Raw genomic sequence first — 21773 nt, 5'->3', positions numbered from 1 at the left:
AATGGGCAGGCTAGGAAGTTTCTTTCCTGAATCTTTTTCTAGGGGAGTCCCTGGATCAGATTGGGAACCATTAGCTGCTTTTTCAACAGATGGGGCCCTTGTGGCCTTATCTTGTTCTCTAAGCATGTTAAGCAATAATTCCAAGGGAGGATTCTTCCCTACACTCAAACCTCTTTCTACACAGAGACTCCTTGCTCCTTTCCAGCTAAGGTGGTCATATGCAAGTTTGGACAGATCAACATGTTGGCCTGTGCCAGACATTTTAGAAAGAGTTTAAGTGACAGAAAAAGTGATAAAAAAGTTTTTAGAGCTTTTAGAAAGACAGAAAAAAAACTTTATAAACTTTTAAGAACTTTTAGAAAGTTTAGAAGTACTTTTCAGCACTTTAGAAAAGAGTGAAAAGAGGAAATGCAAAACTTTTTAGTTATGTGTACATACACTGAACTTGTTTTGTATATTTTTCTCTTATGAAAAGTACAATGACAAGAGTGGTAAGTAGTCTCAAAGCACTTATCCCACCGCTGCCACCAATGTAGGAGGCTGGACTGGCTTGTAGTGAGTTCCTAGGGGTACTTGCACCTTGCACCAGGCCCAGTTATCCCTTATTAGTGTATAGGGTGTCTAGCAGCATAGGCTGATAGATAATGGTAGCTTAGCAGAGCAGCTTAGGCTAAATTAGGAGACGAGTGAAGCTCCTACAGTACCACTTAGTGTCATATGCACAATATCATAAGAAAACACAATACACAGATATACTAAAAAAAAAGGTACTTTATTTTTATGACAATATGCCAAAAGTATCTCAGTGAGTACCCTCAGTATGAGGATAGCAAATATACACAAGATATATGTACACAATACTAAAATATGCAGTAATAGTATTAGAAAACAGTGCAAACAATGTATAGTTACAATAGGATGCAATGGAGACACATAGGGATAGGGGCAACACAAACCATATACTCCAAAAGTGGAATGCGAACCACAAATGGACCCCAAACCTATGTGACCTTGTAGAGGGTCGCTGGGACTATTAGAAAATAGTAAGGGTTAGAAAAATAGCCCACCCCAAGACCCTGAAAAGTGAGTGCAAAGTGCACTAAAGTTCCCCAAAGGACATAGAAGTCATGATAGGGGAATTCTGCAAGAAAGACACAAACCAACAATGCAACAACAATGGATTTCCAGTCGAGGGTACCTGTGGAACAAGGGGACCAAGTCCAAAAGTCACAAGCAAGTCGGAGATTGGCAGATTCCCAGGAAATGCCAGCTGTGGGTGCAAAGATGCTGCTACTGGACAGTAGAAGCGTAGGTTTCTGCAAGAACGACAAGGGCTAGAGACTTCCCCTTTTGAGGATGGATCCCTCACGCCGTGGAGAGTCGTGCAGAAGTGTTTTCCCGCCGAAAGACCGCCAACAAGCCTTGCTAGCTGCAAATCTTGCGGTTGGTGTTTTTGGATGCTGCTGTGGCCCAGGAGGGACCAGGATGTCGCAAATTGCGTCAGGGGACAGAGGGGACGTCGAGCAAGACAAGGAGCCCTCTCAGCAGCAGGCAGCACCCGGAGAAGTGCCAGAAACAGGCACTACGAGGATACGTGAAACGGTGCTCACCCGAAGTCGCACAAAGGAGTCCCACGTCACCGGAAAACAACTTAGGAGGTCGTGCAATGCAGGTTAGAGTGCCGTGGACCCAGGCTGGACTGTGCACAAAGGATTTCCGCCGGAAGTGCACGGAGGCCGGAGTAGCTGCAAAAGTCGCGGTTCCCAGCAATGCAGTCTGGCGTGGGGAGGCAAGGACTTACCTCCACCAAACTTGGACTGAAGAGTCACTGGACTGTGGGAGTCACTTGGACAGAGTTGCTGGATTCAAGGGACCTCGCTCGTCGTGCTGAGAGGAGACCCAAGGTACCGGTGATGCAGTTCTTTGGTGCCTGCAGTTGCAGGGGGACGATTCCGTTGACCCACGGGAGATTTCTTCGGAGCTTCTAGTGCAGAGAGGAGGCAGACTACCCCCACAGCATGCACCACCAGGAAAACAGTCGACAAGGCGGCAGGATCAGCGTTACAGAGTTGCAGTAGTCGTCTTTGCTACTATGTTGCAGTTTTGCAGGCTTCCAGCGCGGTCAGCAGTCGATTCCTTGGCAGAAGGTGAAGAGAGAGATGCAGAGGAACTCGGATGAGCTCTTGCATTCGTTATCTAAGGAATCCCAAGAGACAGAGACCCTAAATAGCCAGAAAAGAGGGTTTGGCTACCTAGGAGAGAGGATAGGCTAGCAACACCTGAAAGAGCCTATCAGGAGGAGTCTCTGACGTCACCTGATGGCACTGGCCACTCAGAGCAGTCCAGCGTGCCAGCAGCACCTCTGTTTCCAAGATGCCAGAGGTCTGGAGCACACTGGAGGAGCTCTGGGCACCTCCCAGGGGAGGTACAGGTCAGGGGAGTGGTCACTCCCCTTTCCTTTGTCCAGTTTCGCGCCAGAGCAGGGCTAAGGGGTCCCTGAACCGGTGTAGACTGGCTTATGCAGAAATGGGCACCAAATGTGCCCATGAAAGCATTTCCAGAGGCTGGGGGAGGCTACTCCTCCCCTGCCTTCACACCATTTTCCAAAGGGAGAGGGTGTAACACCCTCTCTCAGAGGAAGTCCTTTGTTCTGCCATCCTGGGCCAGGCCTGGCTGGACCCCAGGAGGGCAGATGCCTGTCTGAGGGGTTGGCAGCAGCAGCAGCTGCAGTGAAACCCCGGGAAAGGCAGTTTGGCAGTACCAGGGTCTGTGCTACAGACCACTGGGATCATGGGATTGTACCAACTATGCCAGGATGGTATAGAGGGGGCAATTCCATGATCATAGACATATTACATGGCCATATTCGGAGTTACCATTGTGAAGCTACATATAGGTAGTGACCTATATGTAGTGCACGCGTGTAATGGTGTCCCCGCACTCACAAAGTCCGGGGAATTGGCCCTGAACAATGTGGGGGCACCTTGGCTAGTGCCAGGGTGCCCTCACACTAAGTAACTTAGCACCCAACCTTTACCAGGTAAAGGTTAGACATATAGGTGACTTATAAGTTACTTAAGTGCAGTGTAAAATGGCTGTGAAATAACGTGAACATTATTTCACTCAGGCTGCAGTGGCAGGCCTGTGTAAGAATTGTCAGAGCTCCCTATGGGTGGCAAAAGAAATGCTGCAGCCCATAGGGATCTCCTGGAACCCCAATACCCTGGGTACCTCAGTACCATATACTAGGGAATTATAAGGGTGTTCCAGTAAGCCAATGTAAATTGGTAAAATTGGTCACTAGCCTGTTAGTGACAATTTGAAAGTAATGAGAGAGCATAACCACTGAGGTTCTGGTTAGCAGAGCCTCAGTGAGACAGTTAGTCATAACACAGGTAACACATTCAGGCACACTTATGAGCACTGGGGCCCTGACTAGCAGGGTCCCAGTGACACATACAACTAAAACAACATATATACAGTGAAAAATGGGGGTAACATGCCAGGCAAGATGGTACTTTCCTACAATGGCTGAATAATTAATTTCCAATTTTATGGCGCTAAATTCAGTGAAGAAAAGACTCTCCAAATGTCAATCTTCATATTGCTTCAGCATGAGCCATAACGTTATCCTGGCGAGTGAATAAGAGTAGTAGGACTCCCTAAATTAATAAAACTCGAGGCTTCTGCAAGCACAGAACCAACTTTTACTAATAAAGTAATTGCTGGAATTGTAAACAGTTTACTCTGGTAACCTATAAATTGGGGATCAGGGTTTTTCAGAGAAAAGGGAGTGAAGTCACAAGGGACAGTGCGAGGGAAAGAGGAGTCTGACAGTCAACTTATACATTTATTTTTTTTAATACGCAACAGAGAGTTTTGCATCAAGGACGGAGGTGACAGTAAACCTATTCTACTTAGTTAATTGGTCACAAAGGGGCTCTTTTGAAATATCTTGTGGGTTAATACATCTGCTTCAGAGGCCTGTGTGCCTAGCAGATTGCAAGGGATAATAACAATTGTAAGATAACCCTGATGGTTAATGCACTGGCATTCAGCTCCTTGATAGCACATAATCAGGCTTCAGACCCAACCAAAGTACAAAGACGACCAATATAGCAGAAACAGACGACATGCAGATGATCCTTAATAGAGGAGAAATCCAGCACTCATGCTACTTTGACCTCTCTGCAGCCTTTGATACAGTCTCTGTTAGAAATGGGGTCTTTGGTTGACAGTCAGGTTACCCCCTGTTCAAGCAAGGACCCTCACTCTAGTCAGGGTAAAAGAGAATCACCCTCAGCTAACCCCTGCTTTACCCCCTTGGTAGCTTGGCAGAGCAGTAGGCTTAACCTCAGAGCGCTAGGTGTAAAGTATTTGTACCAACACACACAGTAACTTAATGAAAACACTACAAAATGACACAACACTGGTTTAGAAAAATAGGAAATATTTATCTAAACAAAACGACAAAAATCCGACATACACAAGTCAAGTTATGAATTTTTAGAGATTAAACTCAAAAATAGCGCTTAGAAACAAAAATGCTTCGATTAGATGTTAACACGGTGTCGTGACGGAGTCGTTCCCAACAAGCCAACACCAGCGGTGCCGGACACGGAGTCGGGTAGACCCCCAAGTACAGTACCTTTGGTGACGAGTGAAAACAAGCCGATGCGCGAAGTCGGGGATCGCGGCGTCTGTGCGAAACATTGAATCCGTGCACTTCGAGCGGCGTTGGTCACAGCGTGGTGCGACGACTTCCACGGAGTCGCGGACTTCAGCGGGGCTGCAGCAGCGTCGGGCCTGCGAAGAGTGTCGCGTTCCAGCGAAGGTCACGGCGTCTGGTGCAGGTGGCGTTACCGGATTCAGCAGTGGCGTCGGTCCGGAGTCGTCCGAAGTCGATTTCCTTGGATTTCCACCAGCTTTCCTTTCAAGGGCCCAGGGACTGGGTAGGGCACCACTTGTCAGAGCAGGAGTCTTTCCAGAGACTCCAGGTGCTGGCAGAGAGAAGTCTTTGCTGTCCCTGAGACTTCAAACAACAGGAGGCAAGCTCTAACTCAAGCCCTTGGAGATTTCTTCACAAGATGGAAGGCACACAAAGTCCAGTCTTTGCCCTCTTACTCTGGCAGAAGCAGCACTGCAGGAAAGCTCCACAAAGCACAGTCACAGGCAGGGCAGCACTTCTTCCTCAGCTATCAGCTCTTCTCCAGGCAGAGGTTCCTCTTGGTTCCAGAAGTGTTTCTCAAGTCTGTAGATTTGGGTGCCCTTCTCATACCCATTTTAGTCTTTGAAGTCACCTTTCTTCAAAGGGGACTCACACCTACTTGTGAAATCCTGCCTAGCCCAGGCAAGGCCTCAGACACACACCAGGGGGTTGGAGCCGGCATTGTCAGGGGCAGGCACAGTCCTTTCAGATGAGAGTGACCACTCCACCCCTCCCTCCTAGCAGAGATGGCTAATCAGGAAATGCAGGTTACACCCCAGCCCCCTTTGTGTCACTGTCTAGTGCGAGGTGAAAAACAACCCAACTGTCAAACTGACCCAGACAGGGAATCCACAAACAAGGCAGAGTCACAGAATGGTTTAAGCAAGAAAATGCTCACTTTCTAAAAGTGGCATTTTCAAACTCACAATCTTAAAATCAACTTTACTAAAATATGTATTTTTAAATTGTGAGTTCAGGGACCCCAAACTCCACATGTCCATCTACTCTCTAGGGGAATCTACACTTTAATCATATTTAAAGGTAGCCCCAATGTTATCCTATGAGAGAGACAGGCCTTGCAACAGTGAAAAACAAAGTTGGCAGTATTTCACTGTCAGGACATATAAAACACATTACTATATGTCCTACCTTATCCATACACTGCACCCTGCCCTTGGGGCTACCTAGGGCCTACCTTAGGGGTGCCTTACATGTAAGAAAAGGGAAGGTTTAGGCCTGGCAAGTGGGTACACTTGCCAAGTCGAATTTACAGTGTAAAAATACACACACAGACACTGCAGTGGCAGGTCTGAGACATGATTACAGAGCTACTTATGTGGGTGGCACAACCAGTGCTGCAGGCCCACTAGTAGCATTTGATTTACAGGTCCTGGCACCTCTAGTGCACTTTACTAGGGACTTACTAATAAATCAAATATGCCAATCATGGATAAACCAATCAACAATACAATTTACACAGAGAGCATATGCACTTTAGCACTGGTTAGCAGTGGTAAAGTGCTCAGAGTTCAAAAACCAACAGCAACAGGTCAGAAAAAATAGGAGGCAGGAGGCAAAAAGATTGGGGATGACCCTGCATAAGCAAAAAAGTCCAACATTCTCCCACCCCATTCCGATGAGACAGCTTCACAAGGCTGGCATCCAAGGACCTGCACTCAAATGGATCTGCACCTTCTTCACCAGAAGAGCACACAGTCCACATGACACCGTACTCCTCAAAATATTGGAAACTCACCTGTGGAGTTCCACAAGGTTCCTCGCTCAGCCTTACCATCTTCAGCATCTACACGACGTCGCTGGTAGACGTCATCCATGCACACAACATCAACATACTCATCTATGCCGATGACACAACTGACATTGTCACTTGCGGACACAACACCCGACACCAGAACAGCTTCAACTTATCTGTGACCAAAGTAGACACCTGGATGTCCACATGCCCCAAACTAAACCTGGACAAGACTGAAATGGTGATGTTTGGAAAAGATGCCTTGCCACTGGACTTCACCTGGTGGACTACAGGCCTCAGACCCACTCCCACTCCAATCACACAATAAGAAACCTCTGGATCATTATGGACAGCAAGCTGAGAATGTCTGCCCAAGTCAGCTACATTGCCGCGGCCTTCCTTCCACACCCTGAGGATGCTGAAAAAGAAATTCAAGTGGCTTCCTAACAACACCAGGAAACCCATCACCCAAGCCCTCATCAGCAGCAGACTGGACTACAGGAACACCCTCTGCATGGGAAACACCAACCAACTCACAAAGACTTCAAGCCATCCAGAACACAGCAGCCACACTGGTCCTCAACTTGCTTTGCTGGTTACACATTACTCCACACCTGAGGGAATTTCACTGGCTACTGAAACATAAGCAGACACAACTCCAGATTCTCACATACACATCGAAAGCACTACATAATATAGACCTAGTCTACAACCACTTGCAGCTTCACTAACCATCCAGACACCTCTGCTTAGCCAGACTCTCCTTAGCACAAATCCCATGCATTCACAAAAGCAGATCACAAGGTCAGGCCATCTCGCACATCACCCGCTAAAGCTTTGAATGGCCTACCAGAGCACATTAGAGGCTCTTGAATTCCACAAGAAGCTGAAGACTTGTCTCTCTAAGTAAGCCCTATTGAGGCTAGCTCTACACATCTCCAAAGCACAGTGATACCTTCACGGTTGATAGTGCACTATGCAGATCCACATAACATACCATAACATAACAGGGCTAATGTACTTGCTGCAAAGCACATAGTGTAACATGCATATCACATCTTTGTATTTTATGTAGCTAGATAAGTGAGTTGCTGCTTTTGACACAGAGATCCTTTTGTTACTTCTTGTTCATGAGTCTCAGTACTTCTAATATAGCACAGTGAGCTATCAGCTAGCATCAAGGAGCTGAATACAATCTGCAAGCCAGACAATGGGTCTTTATTGTGTTCTTTCTCAATTTACTATTATTCTGTGATTTGCAAAGAAGGGTTCCTTTGGGCAATAGTGAAGCCTTATTAGTACAGACAACCACCCTCTCTGCACTATGTTTTAAATCCTGCCTTTGTGTTGATCCCAACCACTCAACAAAATGTCTACCAGTATGAATGATATGTGGTTCCTACACCTTACAAACCTCATTGTCTTATGTAACATTTCCCCCACATTGGTATACACACCTGTATGATTTAAAGCACTCTGACACTTTCGACTGGGATGAGTAGTGCTAAAGAAGAATTAGAATTAATTAGTGAGTGCCATTTAGATAATTATTTGTGTTGTTATTTAAACTTAGAGATACTTCTGGCATTCTTATAGTGCAAGCACATCTCTCACATAGATGGGAGTTGAAAAAAGTTAAAAACCTGCCTCCAAATCATAGTGGTTGTAAAGTGATAAACTGTGTGCCTTTGTTTTCTTCCATTGCATCAACATCTACGTGGTGGACTCCACATAGCTCTCAGCCTGGATGATGCTTGAACAAAAGAAGCGTTGATGAGCCTGTAAATCAGGCCATTGTTTTAGATGCAGCTGGAAGAGAATAAGAAAGCCCTCTCACCTCTTGTGGGTTGTAGCTCTGATAAGAAAAGAGACAACCCCTGGGGCACTGCTGAAATGTGTTATGGTGTCGAAAAATGACACCAGTACAAAGTCAGTATATTTCTTTGTGGTGGCTGGATCCGACTCAGAGGTAGCTTCTGGAACCGTAATCTGGTGAGATCCCCCTCATTTCCTGCACTGGCCACAATACTTGTGCCACCCAATATGTTTTTTTTTTTATAGGCATTCATTTTATTGCAGATTATTTTTGTTCATTTAGTCCTTTGATGGTTGAATGCAGCAAAACAAAGTACCAGACTTGCTTATTATGCATATGGTTTCTAAATTTCCTACTGTGTTGGTAAGAGATCACTTGAACAAGTCTTTAGCAGAATTTGCTTTATGATCATTATGAGTGACTTTGAAGTCTGTATCCTAATTCTGGACCTAAGCTGGGTGATCCTTATGTGTATCATTGATGCCTAGCAGGGAATTGTGAAGCATCGCCCTACCACCCTTTCTGGCTTTGAGTGACAGCACATCACCAACTACATTTGAGTGCTAGTCAAACCTCAGTCAAAATTGGGAGGTGCCTGCAGTGCACACTGGTCGAGGAGAGGCGGTAGGAAAGACCACCACTCTAGACATTTCTGTCTGGATCACAGACCTCAGATCTGTATGGATGATGTATACACTGACTGTTCTGATGGATACAACTACCTGTGGATTCCTCACCTAATGAATACTCCCATGGCGCCAGCATTCAACGGAAATCTTCTTCCTAGTCTCTGCACGTCGACGAGGACGTCACTCTAGCCCACGCGACGCCGTCTGACGTCATACAGGCAATAAGAGGTCCTCGACGACGTGCCGACGTCAGTTCCCTTTTTTCCGTGCATTCGAAACGGTTATCTTCGAGGGAGCAACTGTTATTTTTGTGGTTACAGTGTATTTTTTGCTGCGTAGTCCTTCTCTGCAGTAATAATGTCGCAGAGAAAGTCGGGTTTCAAGCCTTGTCGAGAGTGTGGGGGCAAGATGTCAGTTACAGATCCTCACTCCGACTGCCTTTGGTGTTTGAGCTCCGACCACGACGTCTCAACTTGCGATTCATGCCAGCACATGAATCCGAAGGCCCTCAAGGAACGTGAGGCTAAGTTGTTTATGGCGAAGTCGAAGAAAGAAAAGCATCACAAGAAGTCTTCTTCGCCAAGGCATCGGCGTCATCGAGACTCCCGGCGCCGTAGAGATTCACGGCGCCATTCAAGCAAGGAGACTCGTTCCAGGTCGCCTTCGGATCGATACAGGCACCCCAGTATCCGGCTTTTCCCACCCCTGGAGCCGATAGTACTGCATTCCTAAATGCGATGTATACCATCTTCCAACAGATTGCTCCAGGGGGTGCTCCGGCTGGTCCTTTGGCCTTTTCATTGGGTGATCCTGCGCCTCTACGGCCGGCACCCTTTATGCCCTTTATCCCTTTTGGGAACGTGGGCTCGGCGCCGGTGTCGGCGCCGGTGGCCGCTCCGGTGGCTTCAGAGGGATTGGCCCCGGAGATTTCCATCCCGTTGACGTCAGGATTTCGTCCTGTGACTCCGGTGGGTCCATCTGCTACAAGTTCTCTTCGTCCTGCTCTTTCATCGGCGCCGAAGTTGCCTGTGGCGCCGGACGCGGCGTCGGTTGCTTCTGGGGATCGGCGCCGATCTTCGACTTCGGCGGAGGCCATGTCGACTCCGCGTATTGAGCAGAGGCTACATTCGAGGAGACAGGCTCTTCGTCTATTGGAAGAGCAGGAGTACCAACAAGTCCTGGAGGAAGGAGAACTGGAGGACTCTGGTGATGGACTGCATGGTCTGGATACAGCCAGTGGGCTGGACACTTCCCCTGAGTGGGATCTTTCGTCTCCAGGGGAATATACGGAGGAGGCGGCTTCCTTTCACGCTGTAGTACGGAAGGCAGCTAACTTTCTGGACCTGCCTTTGCCGGTGGCAGAGGCGAAGCAGAATCTTCTAACGGAGGTGCTACATCCGGCCTCTGCTGCAGCGGAGCCTCTCTTGCCGTTTAATGAGGCTTTGCTTGATCCGGTGCTAGAGGTGTGGAAGAGGCCAGTATCTTCCTCAGCGGTTCATAGGGCTGTGGCCAGGAGGTATCGAGCTGCGCCATTTGACCCTGGCTTTCTTTCTAGACACCCTACACCGGAGAGCTTGGTGGTGCAAGCCTCCTGTTCATCAAAATCAGCGCCTGGATCTTTCCCGACGGTGCCTGGAGACAGGGACTCGAAAAAGCTGGATGCGCAGTCCAAGAAAATTTTTACATCCTGCAGTCTGGCGTTGAAGGCCACCAACGCAACTTGCATTCTGGGGAGATACATCCATGCTCTTATGGATGACATTTCATCATCATTTACGGAGCTTCCCCAGGGTCTTTTGGATGTTGTTTCGGACGCCCAGGCTGCCGCGACCCAGATTATTCAGTCTGGGCTGGACACGACCGACTCAGTGGCTAGGGCAATGGGCACGGCTGTGGTGGCAAGGAGACAGGCCTGGCTCCGTAATTCGGGGTTTTCTGCGGATGTGCAGTCAACCCTATTGGACCTCCCGTTTGATGGGGACAAACTGTTTGGGGCCAAGGCAGATTCGGCCTTGGAGCGATTTAAGGAGAGCAGGGCCACAGCCAAATCGTTAGGGCTCGAAGCTCCTTCTTCCTCTGCCTCTTCCAGATTTTTCAGGAGGTTTTGTGGATTTGGGCGTGGTTCTTCCTCCTCTTCCTTTCGGGGGAGATTCCAGCAACCTGCCTCTTCCCATCCCTATAGATCTTTTAGAGGGAGAGGTAGGGCCCGCACCAGAGGAGCCTCTCAGCAGCACTCTGCCTCTTCCTCGTCCTCTGGAGGGGTGCAGCAGGGAAAGCAGCCTTAGGCTTCCACCATTTCCCACTCACTCCTCTCCTGTAGGGGGAAGATTACGGCATTTTCTCCGCAAGTGGAAGACTATTACAACGGACACTTGGGTTCTCAGTATTGTGGGAAAAGGCTACACCCTTCCCTTTCGGGAGTTCCCGCCCCCCATCCCGCCTCGCCCATACAATTGTTCAGAAGAACACCTCTTGTTGCTAGAACAGGAGGTACAAGTCCTCCTTTCAAATGGCGCGGTGGAGTTGGTCCCAGAGCAGGAAAGGGGTCGAGGTTGTTACTCAAGGTATTTCCTGATTCCCAAGAAGGATGGTCGGTTGAGACCAATCCTGGATCTGAGGATCTTGAATTGGTTCCTCAAACAGAAAAAGTTCAAGATGCTGACCCTAGCTCAGGTGCTTTTGGCGTTGAACAAGGAAGATTGGATGGTGTCTGTCGACTTGCAGGATGCTTACTTTCATATCCCGATACTCAAGTCACACAGGAAGTATCTCCGGTTTGTGGTAGGATCGCAGCACTATCAGTTTGCGGTCCTTCCGTTTGGTCTTACTTCAGCACCTCGAGTCTTCACGAAGGTGATGTCGGTGGTTGCGGCAGAGCTCAGAAGGAAGGGGATAGCAGTATTCCCTTACTTGGACGACTGGTTGATCAAAGCCAAGTCTCCGGAGCTTGTGTTGCATCATCTGCAGTCAACGACTCAGTTGTTGTTCGACCTGGGCTTTTCGGTGAACGAGCCCAAATCTCACCTGGAGCCCTCTCAGCGCCTCCTGTTCATAGGGGCAGTACTGGATACAACATTAAGTCGAGCCTTTCCTCCGCCTCAGCGGATTCAAGATATTCAGGAATTGATTCCAATGTTTCGAAGTGGAACGGTAGTTCCAGTCCTCAAGGTCTTTCGTCTGCTCGGTCTGTTTTCCTCCTGCATTCTGTTGGTCACGCATGCTCGCTGGCACATGAGGGCTCTTCAGTGGTGCCTCCGAAGGCAGTGGTCTCAACACAAAGGAGATCTAGAAGGTGCTGTCAAGATCTCCAGAGATGCTGCTGTGGACTTGAAGTGGTGGATTGCGAGCAACAATCTTTCACAAGGAAAGCAGTTCGCGCAGTCGCCACCAGTGGCTACGGTCATAACGGATGCTTCCACTCTAGGGTGGGGAGCTCATCTGGGGGATCTGGAGATCAAAGGCCTTTGGTCTCCAGAGGAACAGATGTTTCATATCAATCTGTTAGAGTTACGGGCTGTACGTCTGGCTCTCAAGGCCTTCCTCCCTTCCCTTCGTGGTCAGTCGGTACAGGTCCTGACGGACAATACTACCACGATGTGGTACATAAACAAACAGGGAGGAGTAGGGTCGTACCTTCTCTGCAGAGAAGCTCTTCGACTATGGTCCTGGGCAAAGGACCATCAGATTTGCTTGGTAGCAAATCATCTGGCCGGGGTCTTGAATGTACGTGCGGACGGTCTCAGTCGCCAATTCTCGGCAGACCACGAGTGGCGTCTCCATCCAGATCAAGCCCGTTTGATCTTCCAAAGGTGGGGATTTCCTCGGGTAGATCTGTTTGCCACTCTGGAGAACGCGCATTGTCCGTTATTCTGCAGCCTCCAGTATCCGATGCAGGGAGCGTTGGGGGACGCGTTTCAAATAACCTGGTGCGGCCAGTTGCTTTACGCGTTTCCTTCCATACCCTTGATTCCTCGAGTATTGAGGAAGATTCGCCAAGACCGGGCGCTAGTCATCTTAATAGCTCCAGATTGGCCAAGGAGGGTGTGGTACTCCGACCTTCTCCAACTCTCAATGTGCCCTCCGCTCCGTCTCCCTTTCAGGGCAGACCTCCTCTCGCAGTCGCAGGGGCAGGTTTTACACCCCAACCTCCAGAGTCTGCACCTACATGCCTGGAGATTGAACGGGGCAACCTGAGTTCCTTCTCTCCTCCGCCTGATGTAGTGGATGTTATATTAGCGGCCAGGCGACACTCCACTAAATCTATCTACGCTAATAGGTGGTCTAAATTTGTTGCGTGGTGTGGAGAGGGGCAGATTGATCCCTTACATGCTCATCTATGGGACGTTTTGTCTTTTGCACTGTCTCTAGCGCAGAAAGGTTGTGCAGTGGCTACCATTAAGGGTTATTTGTCGGCCTTGTCAGCCTTCATTTGTCTTCCAGACCAACCATCGTTATTTAAATCCCCTATTGTTATCAGATTCTTGAAAGGTCTTCTAAATAAATATCCTCCAAAACCATTCGTTATGCCGCAATGGGATTTGTCCTTGGTCCTGACTTTCCTTATGGGGTCCCCTTTGGAGCCTATGCATTCTTGCCCCTTAAGGTATTTGGTTATAAAAACAGTTTTCCTGGTAGCTATAACATCTGCAAGGAGAGTGAGTGAGTTGCAGGCCTTATTGGTAAAGCCCCCTTATACAACTTTTTATGGGGATAAGGTGGTGTTGAGGACCAAGGCTGCTTTCCTCCCGAAGGTTGTTTCACCGTTCCATTTGGCTCAGACAATTACTTTGTCCACGTTCTATCCTCCGCCTCATCCTTCTAAAGAGGAAGAAAGACTGCACCGTCTGGACCCAAAGAGGGCGTTGAGCTTCTTTATTGATAGAACAAAGAATTTCAGGCTGGAGGATCAGCTGTTCATCGGGTACGTGGGCAAGAGGAGAGGAAAGGCAGTCCACAAGAGAACACTCTCCAGGTGGGTTGTTCTTTGCATTAAAATCTGTTACTCTTTGGCAAAGAAGGATCCTCCTGAGGGCATTAGAGCTCATTCCACCAGAGCTAAGTCGGCCACTTCGGCCTTGGCCAGAGGTGTTCCTGTGGTCGACATCTGCAAGGCCGCAACTTGGTCGTCCCTTCACACTTTTGCGAAACATTACTGTTTGGACTCGGAGGTCAGAAGGGACGGCCATTTTGCACGGTCAGTGCTGCAGGATTTCTTGGTTTGACCATTTAGGCACCCGCCACCGGGCGTGGTACTGCTTTGGGACTCTATTCATTAGGTGAGGAATCCACAGGTAGTTGTATCCATCAGAAGAACGAGTTACTTACCTTCGGTAACGACTTTTCTGGTGGATACATTAGCTACCTGTGGATTCCTCACGGTCCCACCCGCCTCCCCGTTGCCTTTCTGGTCTTACCAAGTAATCCTTGAGTGCGCTCCTCTTGGTCTTCAAGGTTGCAATAGATGTTGTATATATGGATACTTGTGTATATTTATCTGTATATATATATGTATATATCTTTGTGTATATACATGATTTGCATATATTTGTTCGTTTAAAAAAAAAAAAAAGAGAGAGTTATATTAAATTTACAGCTATTCATTGCAATATTGTGTATTTTACAAGGTTATGGGATGTTGCCTTGCTCTTTCATTGCATTGGGTTGTTGTTCTCATGCACGTTAAAAATGTTGGTACTGACGTCGGCACGTCGCCGAGGACCTCTTATTGCCTGTATGACGTCAGACGGCGTCGCGTGGGCTAGAGTGACGTCCTCGTCGACGTGCAGAGACTAGGAAGAAGATTTCCGTCGAATGCTGGTGCCATGGGAGTATTCATTAGGTGAGGAATCCACAGGTAGCTAATGTATCCACCAGAAAAGTCGTTACCAAAGGTAAGTAACTCGTTCTTCTAGGCCATACAAGTTTATGTACAATACCCTAGCTAAGAAGCAGCTCCCACAAGTTATGGGCTCATTCCGCTTGAGGCAAGGCTGCTACTACTATTTTGTCACACAGAGTACCTGTCCTGGATATGTGTCAGGCTGCTAAGTAGGCATCAGTGCACGCTTTCCCAAAGCTCTGCTGTCTCGACACTCAATTCCATTAGGATAGGCATTTTGCCTGTTTGGCCCTGCAGGAATTTTTTGTTTGAACCATTCCATGGATCCCCCATGTTGGCAGGTGTTGCTTTAATCTTGATTCACAAGGTGATGAATGTGTGGTTAGAAGTATTTATCAGATGAACAAGTTATTTACCTTTGGTAATGCTCTTTCTGGTGAATTCTCTGTCTCTCCTGCAGAATAATAGGATTTACATAGTTGAGTCTGCTGGACTATTATTTTCTAAGGTCTTTAGGTTTTTAGGAGGCACCATTTTTTTTAGTGGTCTTGTGGAGGTTGGAGGTGGATGTGTTTCAGCAGACACCATAATAATGCCTTTGTCAGGAGAAGAACTGGCCTGCAATGACAATGTATCGGTGACAGAATAGGTTTCCCAGGAGTGAGAGGAATTAATGCCCGAAGTGAATATGATAATCACCTCATAACTGAAAGCAGAACGTAGAAATCTAAAAGGATATATCATTAATACAGCTCATGGCTGAATAATTAGGTTCTGTTATATACAGTGCTAAACTCAGTGGAGGAAAAATTCACCAAATGTCAAGATTCATATTGTTACAGGATCGTCCAGTTATGTTCTCCTGTTGTATGAATAAGAGCAGTAGAACTCTCTGAAGTGCACAGTCTAGTCATTGACGAGCAATTATCAGTCTGTTCCTTTATTGTAGAAATTGGTAACTTTTACATACCTGGTGTCTAATAATTCTCAACTGCCATAGAGAAATATGTGGGGCACAAATTGACCTAAACGATTACTAAAAGAAGAACAAGGCACACCGACAGACACTTATGTTTAAAAAACAAAAAAAATAATTTGAAAAACAACCTTCCTACTCCATCATGATTCTAGTACCACCTGATGTGATTTACCCTACTATAGACATTGGGTTTATTGCAGATTCTGTTTGTTTATTTAGTCCAGGCTTAACCAGAGAGTAGCTCGTGAGCTACTGGTAGCTCTCCGGCTACTCGTGAGTAGCTTTCCTGTGTGCAGCCCAGGCTACTAAATCAGAAACCTTTGCTTGGTTGAATTAATATACAAATACCAGACTTGAAACGTGAGTATTTGAGCTGAAAATGTGTGTGTATTTGCAAAGCCCATAATTTCCAAGATATATTTAAGACTGATAATTAAATGATGAACCATGCAACATTGGGAGATTTATTACTAATATTACCTTGGTATTATTATCTTGGTGCCAGGTGCATTGCACCTGTGACTGTTATGTATTACGCTTGTAGGCATTCAAAATTGACAAAGCCATTTTTACATTACTGCTGGTAATCCTGCACTGAGGTGATCACGGCTGGTAGCCTTGCATAAAATGTTATGTTAGCAGTTTTTAAAGCGCCCAGATTACTCCAGCTGGAGCGTCCCCACGCTAGGATTACTACCCTATTGGAACAAGAAAAAAAAACAAGACACGAAGCTAGCAGAGACCCTGAAAGAACAGGCATCCACATCATAAGACCAGTGACAAACAACTGTGAGAACTATGGGGACTAACTCTGTGTAAACATCCAGGTTTTTATTTTTTTCCTGAAAGTTGCCTCAAAAGATTCTAGTCTCAGAAAGGGGGGTTGGGGGGGGGGGTGAGGTTACGGGTCCCGGATCTTGGAGGCTCGGGATCCGAAAGAACAACTACCGATCCAGGCTTTCTTAGCACAAGGAATGACTGCAAGTGCTGTTCCAGAGGATCTGAGGCCGTGGCCAGGTGCGTACGGTTTCACCAAGTTGCAAAGATAGTGCGACCCCTGTTGTTAAAATCTTTTTGTGTTGTCAATGGCAGAAACCTTTAAGATAATACGTTTTTCCAGTGGACACTAATATATCTTTTATGATGTGTACAGCACTAATATTAGTGGCTCAGGATGATTTTTATTTAACATAAGTAAGCTCTTGCTACTGAAAAGGTTGGGGACCTCCGATTTAACACTTCGATGACTGCATGCAGGAAAACAATATAACAGACTTGCGTGTCATGCTGTAAGATTTCCAAAATCTTGGTCAGAGTCCACTTGTACAACACAATTCAGAACAAATCCTTGGTTGAATGAGCTTTTATCTTTATAATGAGTGACTAAAGCAGCATTTGCAGTTTGTCTCCTGTTTCTGGTCATAAGGTGGGTGATCCTTTCATGTACCATTGGTGCCTAGCAGACTGCCACATTATTTGGCTTTGAGTGAGAACAACATTTGAGCACTTTTAGAACCTCAGTCAAAAATGGAAGGTGCTTGCAGTGCACACTGACTGTGTGGAGACTCATTGGTGATTGCCGGCAGTCAAGAGTGGTGGGAGGACTTTCAGTTGGGGCGGGGGTTAAAAGTAATTTTTTAAAAACGTACCTGCCTGCCACTCCAGCTGCCAGCCGCTTCCTTGACACTCCTCTCTTCCCGGCACTAGGGCACAAATCACAGGCTCCCATTCCAGGTGCTGTTCTCGTACAAAAGCAAGCATGAGAGCAGTGGCAGAATTGGTCTGAGTGGACTGGTTTGATGCTCGCTCAGGCACAGGGAGCCTGTGCCGTTTCTCAAACCCGGCTGTGTAACACAGCCGGGTTGGAGAAATGTAAGTGTGCATGTCAGTTTGGCCAGCCTAAGATACGTGCCCTTACAAGCGCCCGCCCCGCCTCCCTGCCATGGCCCCGCCCTAGCCTAGACTCCCATGTCTTAGCCAGATAGTAACAAATAATTGTCACTGCCTGACTGAGTAAGGGGGAGGGGTTTGTGACGCTCCTCCGCTGTTACAGAGTAGCCGTCCTTGGGGAGACGGCAGGAAAGACCACCATTCTGGAAATGTTTGCCTGGATCGCGGACCTCAGGTCTGTATGGATGGTGTATGCATACAAATGTTCCCCACTAGGGCTATGGCGCCGGTGGGTTACTTAGTAATTAAATAATGTTGACCCTTAGTCGAATTGCCCTTTGTCCATAGTAACTATGTAATACCATACAGTACTACTGGGACCTCTTTTTTTTAACCCAAGTTTCTGAAAATGGTGTGCTGCCGAAAGATCGTTTATTTAGAACTTGTGCACTCGGTTCTGTTTTGTCTACCATATGCTTGGGACTGCTTGTGAACAAAATTAGGCATTACAGATAGGCTTTTGCTTTGCAGAAAGTGATTAAAATGTTAGTTCCTTCAGGCCTTCCTATACTAATTGAAGCTCGAGTTTATTTTATTTTCCTAACTGGTGTTGTTTCATTTACCTTAAAACCTCAGTCATTTGTGATGCCAATACATTTTTACTAATTGAAATAAAGTCCTGTGTTGCTGTGAAGGCTCTAGGCATCCGCCGCTGCTACTGAAGCACTGCGTGCGATTTTCATATGTTAAGCGTGGTTGTCGAATAATTTGAAAGCAATTAAAGTCATACTGATTGTATTGCATGTTTATAGGTTTGGTCCATCTTATCAGCAGTACCCTAATTGAAACGGCTGCCCTGTATCTGGAAGTGGATGATAAAGGCAGCACGAAGATCGCACACTCCCAGCTCGTTTCGTTGCTTGACATTTTGCACTGTATGTTGAAGTACACGGCGAATGTTGTTCGGCTGACCCTGCAGGTAAGGGACATTGTTTCCGTGGCAACATGGCAATCGGGCGCCTCTTGCACGGAATAGTGCAGTCACACTTCAACCCGTGCCCTGATTGTCGAAGCGAGTCGCTTTTAAGTTGAGGCATTTTATTGATTCCAAGCGATGCAGTAATAATAAAGCAATTAATGGGTGTAAATACGTTCCAGGAATTCAGTTCAAAGCAATACACACTTATTTCTTGCATACTTCTCTAGGCGCAAACATGCATCTGCTGGCTTGGACTTACTTATCCATATTGCAGACTTTTCCACGTTTGCAGTTCACTGGTTTTCATTTTTGTCATATTTTACAAAGATTTCCGCTTACCCACTTTTTAACGTGTGTCACACCAGTGGAAGCAAAACACACGTGTTTGTTAAGTCACTTGGCTAAACTTTAAAACAGGCACATGTACAACTTGCTTTAGCACATTAAAATCAGACATATTGACTTGGCCAAAGTTACTAACATTATTCCATATCAAATGAAAACTGGATTAAAAAAAAGCAATGCACTGCAGTATCTTTACATAAGAAAAAGGTGTAGAAAATGCATCATGTTGTTTAAATATGTGAAACGAGTGAAGCTGTCAGTGAGAGGCAACGTAATTCAGATACAGGGACACAAATTGGTGGTACCATCACCACACACTCCAAACTGAGCACACAGTGTCAGCCGTTTACGCACTAGTAAACACATTTGAAATGAAGATGCCACTTTACTTCCTTTGGGAGGTTCCACAAGAAGTTAAAGACCTGGGTAAACTAATTCTGCCTGTGTACTGTTATCTATTATGTTAGCACTGGGAAGCCCTGTGGAGCAGTCATGCGCTTTACAAATTACAGCAACATAGCGCCCCATTTAAAAAGAAGATACCCGCAATCCAGTTTCTAAATATTATAACCATCTTTGGGACAGTAAGATAATTATTCTGTAAAATACCTTTCAAAGATGGCCGCCGCTTTGATTCTAAATGTGACTGCTAAATGGTAAATCAGTACGCACTGATCAGCAGTTAGGAAGTGCCCAGGGTCCTAAAGCCAAAAAAAGAGGGTCAGAAAAATAGGAGAAAGGCAAAACCTTAGGTAATAACTCTGCAGAAAGGGCAATTTCCAACACAACCCCCACCAGCCTAAAGCCAGTTTAGACCAATTAGTACCTTGATGGGCTTCCCTACTTGGGGCAATAGAACATGGACAAGAACCTGCAATGCAGGGGCAACATTTGCCAGTTCTACACCACCCTGTACCTGGTTGGATCCCTCTGTCTATGCTCACAGAACCCACTTTCCTCACTTCACTTCTCATCAGTTTGGGGGTGATACCCCGAGACTGGCCCTCCAGCACAGGGTCTGTACCCTCAGGCTGGACAGGAGCCAGGAGTGAGGCTTTCCATCCCCTGCCCCTTTGTCTTTATGAAGCTGTACCCCCGGAACCAGAACTGTCAGGGTTCTGGTGTCAGCCATCCTGCTCAGCTCTCCCACCAGTTATGGAGTTCCACCCTGCAACTGGTCTCCCAACCCAGGGACCGCACCCTCAGGTTGAACCGGGGTCAGAGGCGAGTTCTTTATCCCCCCCCCCTTTGGCTAGACAGAGGTTAGGGCTGAGGCTTTCCTCCCTCTTCCTTTCCGCCCAGACTTCTGTATCCCCCTCTGTGGAGTGGTACTGCCATACACCAGAACTGGTTGGGCGATTGTGACAGCGCCCCCCCCCCAAGTTCTCCTGAAACCACGGGCCCCCAAAGTGGATGGTCTCCAAGTACAGACTGAGTTCCCATCCTGGGGTCCCTTTTGGGTACTCTCCAGGTTTAGAGGTTGGGCATAGGGCAACCTGAGACTTTTCCACCACCGCCCCTTCTTCTATTCTGCCCTGCACCCACCCCACTCCAAGGGGACCTGTCTGGGTTACTCTGAATCTCCCCCACACTCAGTTGTGGGAAACCTGAACCACTCCCTTTAGTGTCACTCCCCAGAGCTTTCCAGACCTCTTGGTACTCACCTAGAGGTCTGCCTCCTTTGCAAGTTTCCTGGGTTCCGAGAACTTGCTCTCCAACAGATGTTAACATAGACCTGGAAAATAGCAACACAATGTGATCTCTCTGATAACCAGATTTTACAGCCCTTCAAAATTCTTTGCTGCCCTACCCAACATCTATCCATCTAGTGCTCTGCAACACTGCTCCACAAACTACCCCCTAGACTGGTGAGACAGTTTCCTACTGCCCCTGAATCTCAACTTATACTCTTCAGGGGCGACTCCATACTTTATCAAGGATTCCTTCAAGGAGGTGTACTTCTGCCTGTAACTCCCTTCTAGGGCCAGTACGGCGTCCCTCCCAGTACCAGGAATATAACTCACCAGGCCAGTTCCCCAATCCTCCTCCAGGATCCTGTGCACTGTGAGAGCCCTCTCATACTCCTGCAGCCACTGATGTATGTCATCCCCCTCCTTGAAGCTAGGTACAAAGTCTGTGGGTATGTGGGTGTTATTCCTGGCACTGGTCTTCATATTGCTGCCACCACTGGACTCCACCTGCAGTGGCGGTGAGTGCAGAATTAACACTGTATTCAAGGGTTAACTTCCTTTCTTAAAGGCAAGCTTTTCCCTGGCAAAGGCCTTTCAGCCTCTGACATCTTCTCCTGTGATAAGACCTTCTCAGTCTCTAGCCTCTTCTCTTCTATAGCCAGCTGCGCTGGCTGCAACCTCAGGTCCCTCTCACCCTGTCTATCTCTCAGATCCTCAGGGGACAGGAAATGGGAGAAGACACTGCTCTTGGCACTAGACCCAGCAAGGGCTCCGTATCTATGGGGTCCTCATCCTCTGCTGGCATCTCTGTCTGGTCATTTTCTCCCTCCTCTTCATTTTCCGCAGGGCACTGCCCTTTGGGGGTGTGGTTGGTGAACCCTCCCAGAGTCCCCACTATTCTCAGGATTCTCCTCAGAACCACCCCACCCCTGGTCCTCTTCCTCCGTTGCATCCCAGTGTGCCTTTTCAAAATCAAACGGGATTTTCTGAAGGTCCCACTTGCCAGCATCCTCACTCAAAGTTAGGCCCCTCTCCCTGCAGAACCCCTTTTAACTCCCTTGAACTGTAAGACAACAGGAGGTCTGGGTCAAAAGTAGATTCCATTTTGGCAAGGGAACAACCCTGGAGTAAGCAACAAGAGTTC

At 47.3% G+C, this 21773-nt stretch overlaps 1 protein-coding gene across 2 annotated transcripts in view; it reads left to right on the top strand.

The window, feature by feature from the left end:
- The window catches only part of ULK4 (unc-51 like kinase 4), a 1615551-nt gene that overhangs the window by 1191963 nt on the left and 401815 nt on the right, over window positions 1–21773 (top strand). For both annotated transcript variants that reach the window (XM_069211486.1, XM_069211487.1), the window contains exon 33: window positions 18427–18593. In XM_069211486.1, the coding sequence (XP_069067587.1) occupies window positions 18427–18593 (167 nt within the window). The remainder of the gene's footprint in view (window positions 1–18426; window positions 18594–21773) is intronic.

This window comes from Pleurodeles waltl, chromosome 10 (assembly GCF_031143425.1).
Source record: "Pleurodeles waltl isolate 20211129_DDA chromosome 10, aPleWal1.hap1.20221129, whole genome shotgun sequence".
Classification (NCBI taxonomy): Eukaryota; Metazoa; Chordata; class Amphibia; order Caudata; family Salamandridae; genus Pleurodeles; species Pleurodeles waltl.
Note: the sequence above shows the minus strand (reverse complement) of the source record. Positions and strands in the feature narration are given on the sequence as shown.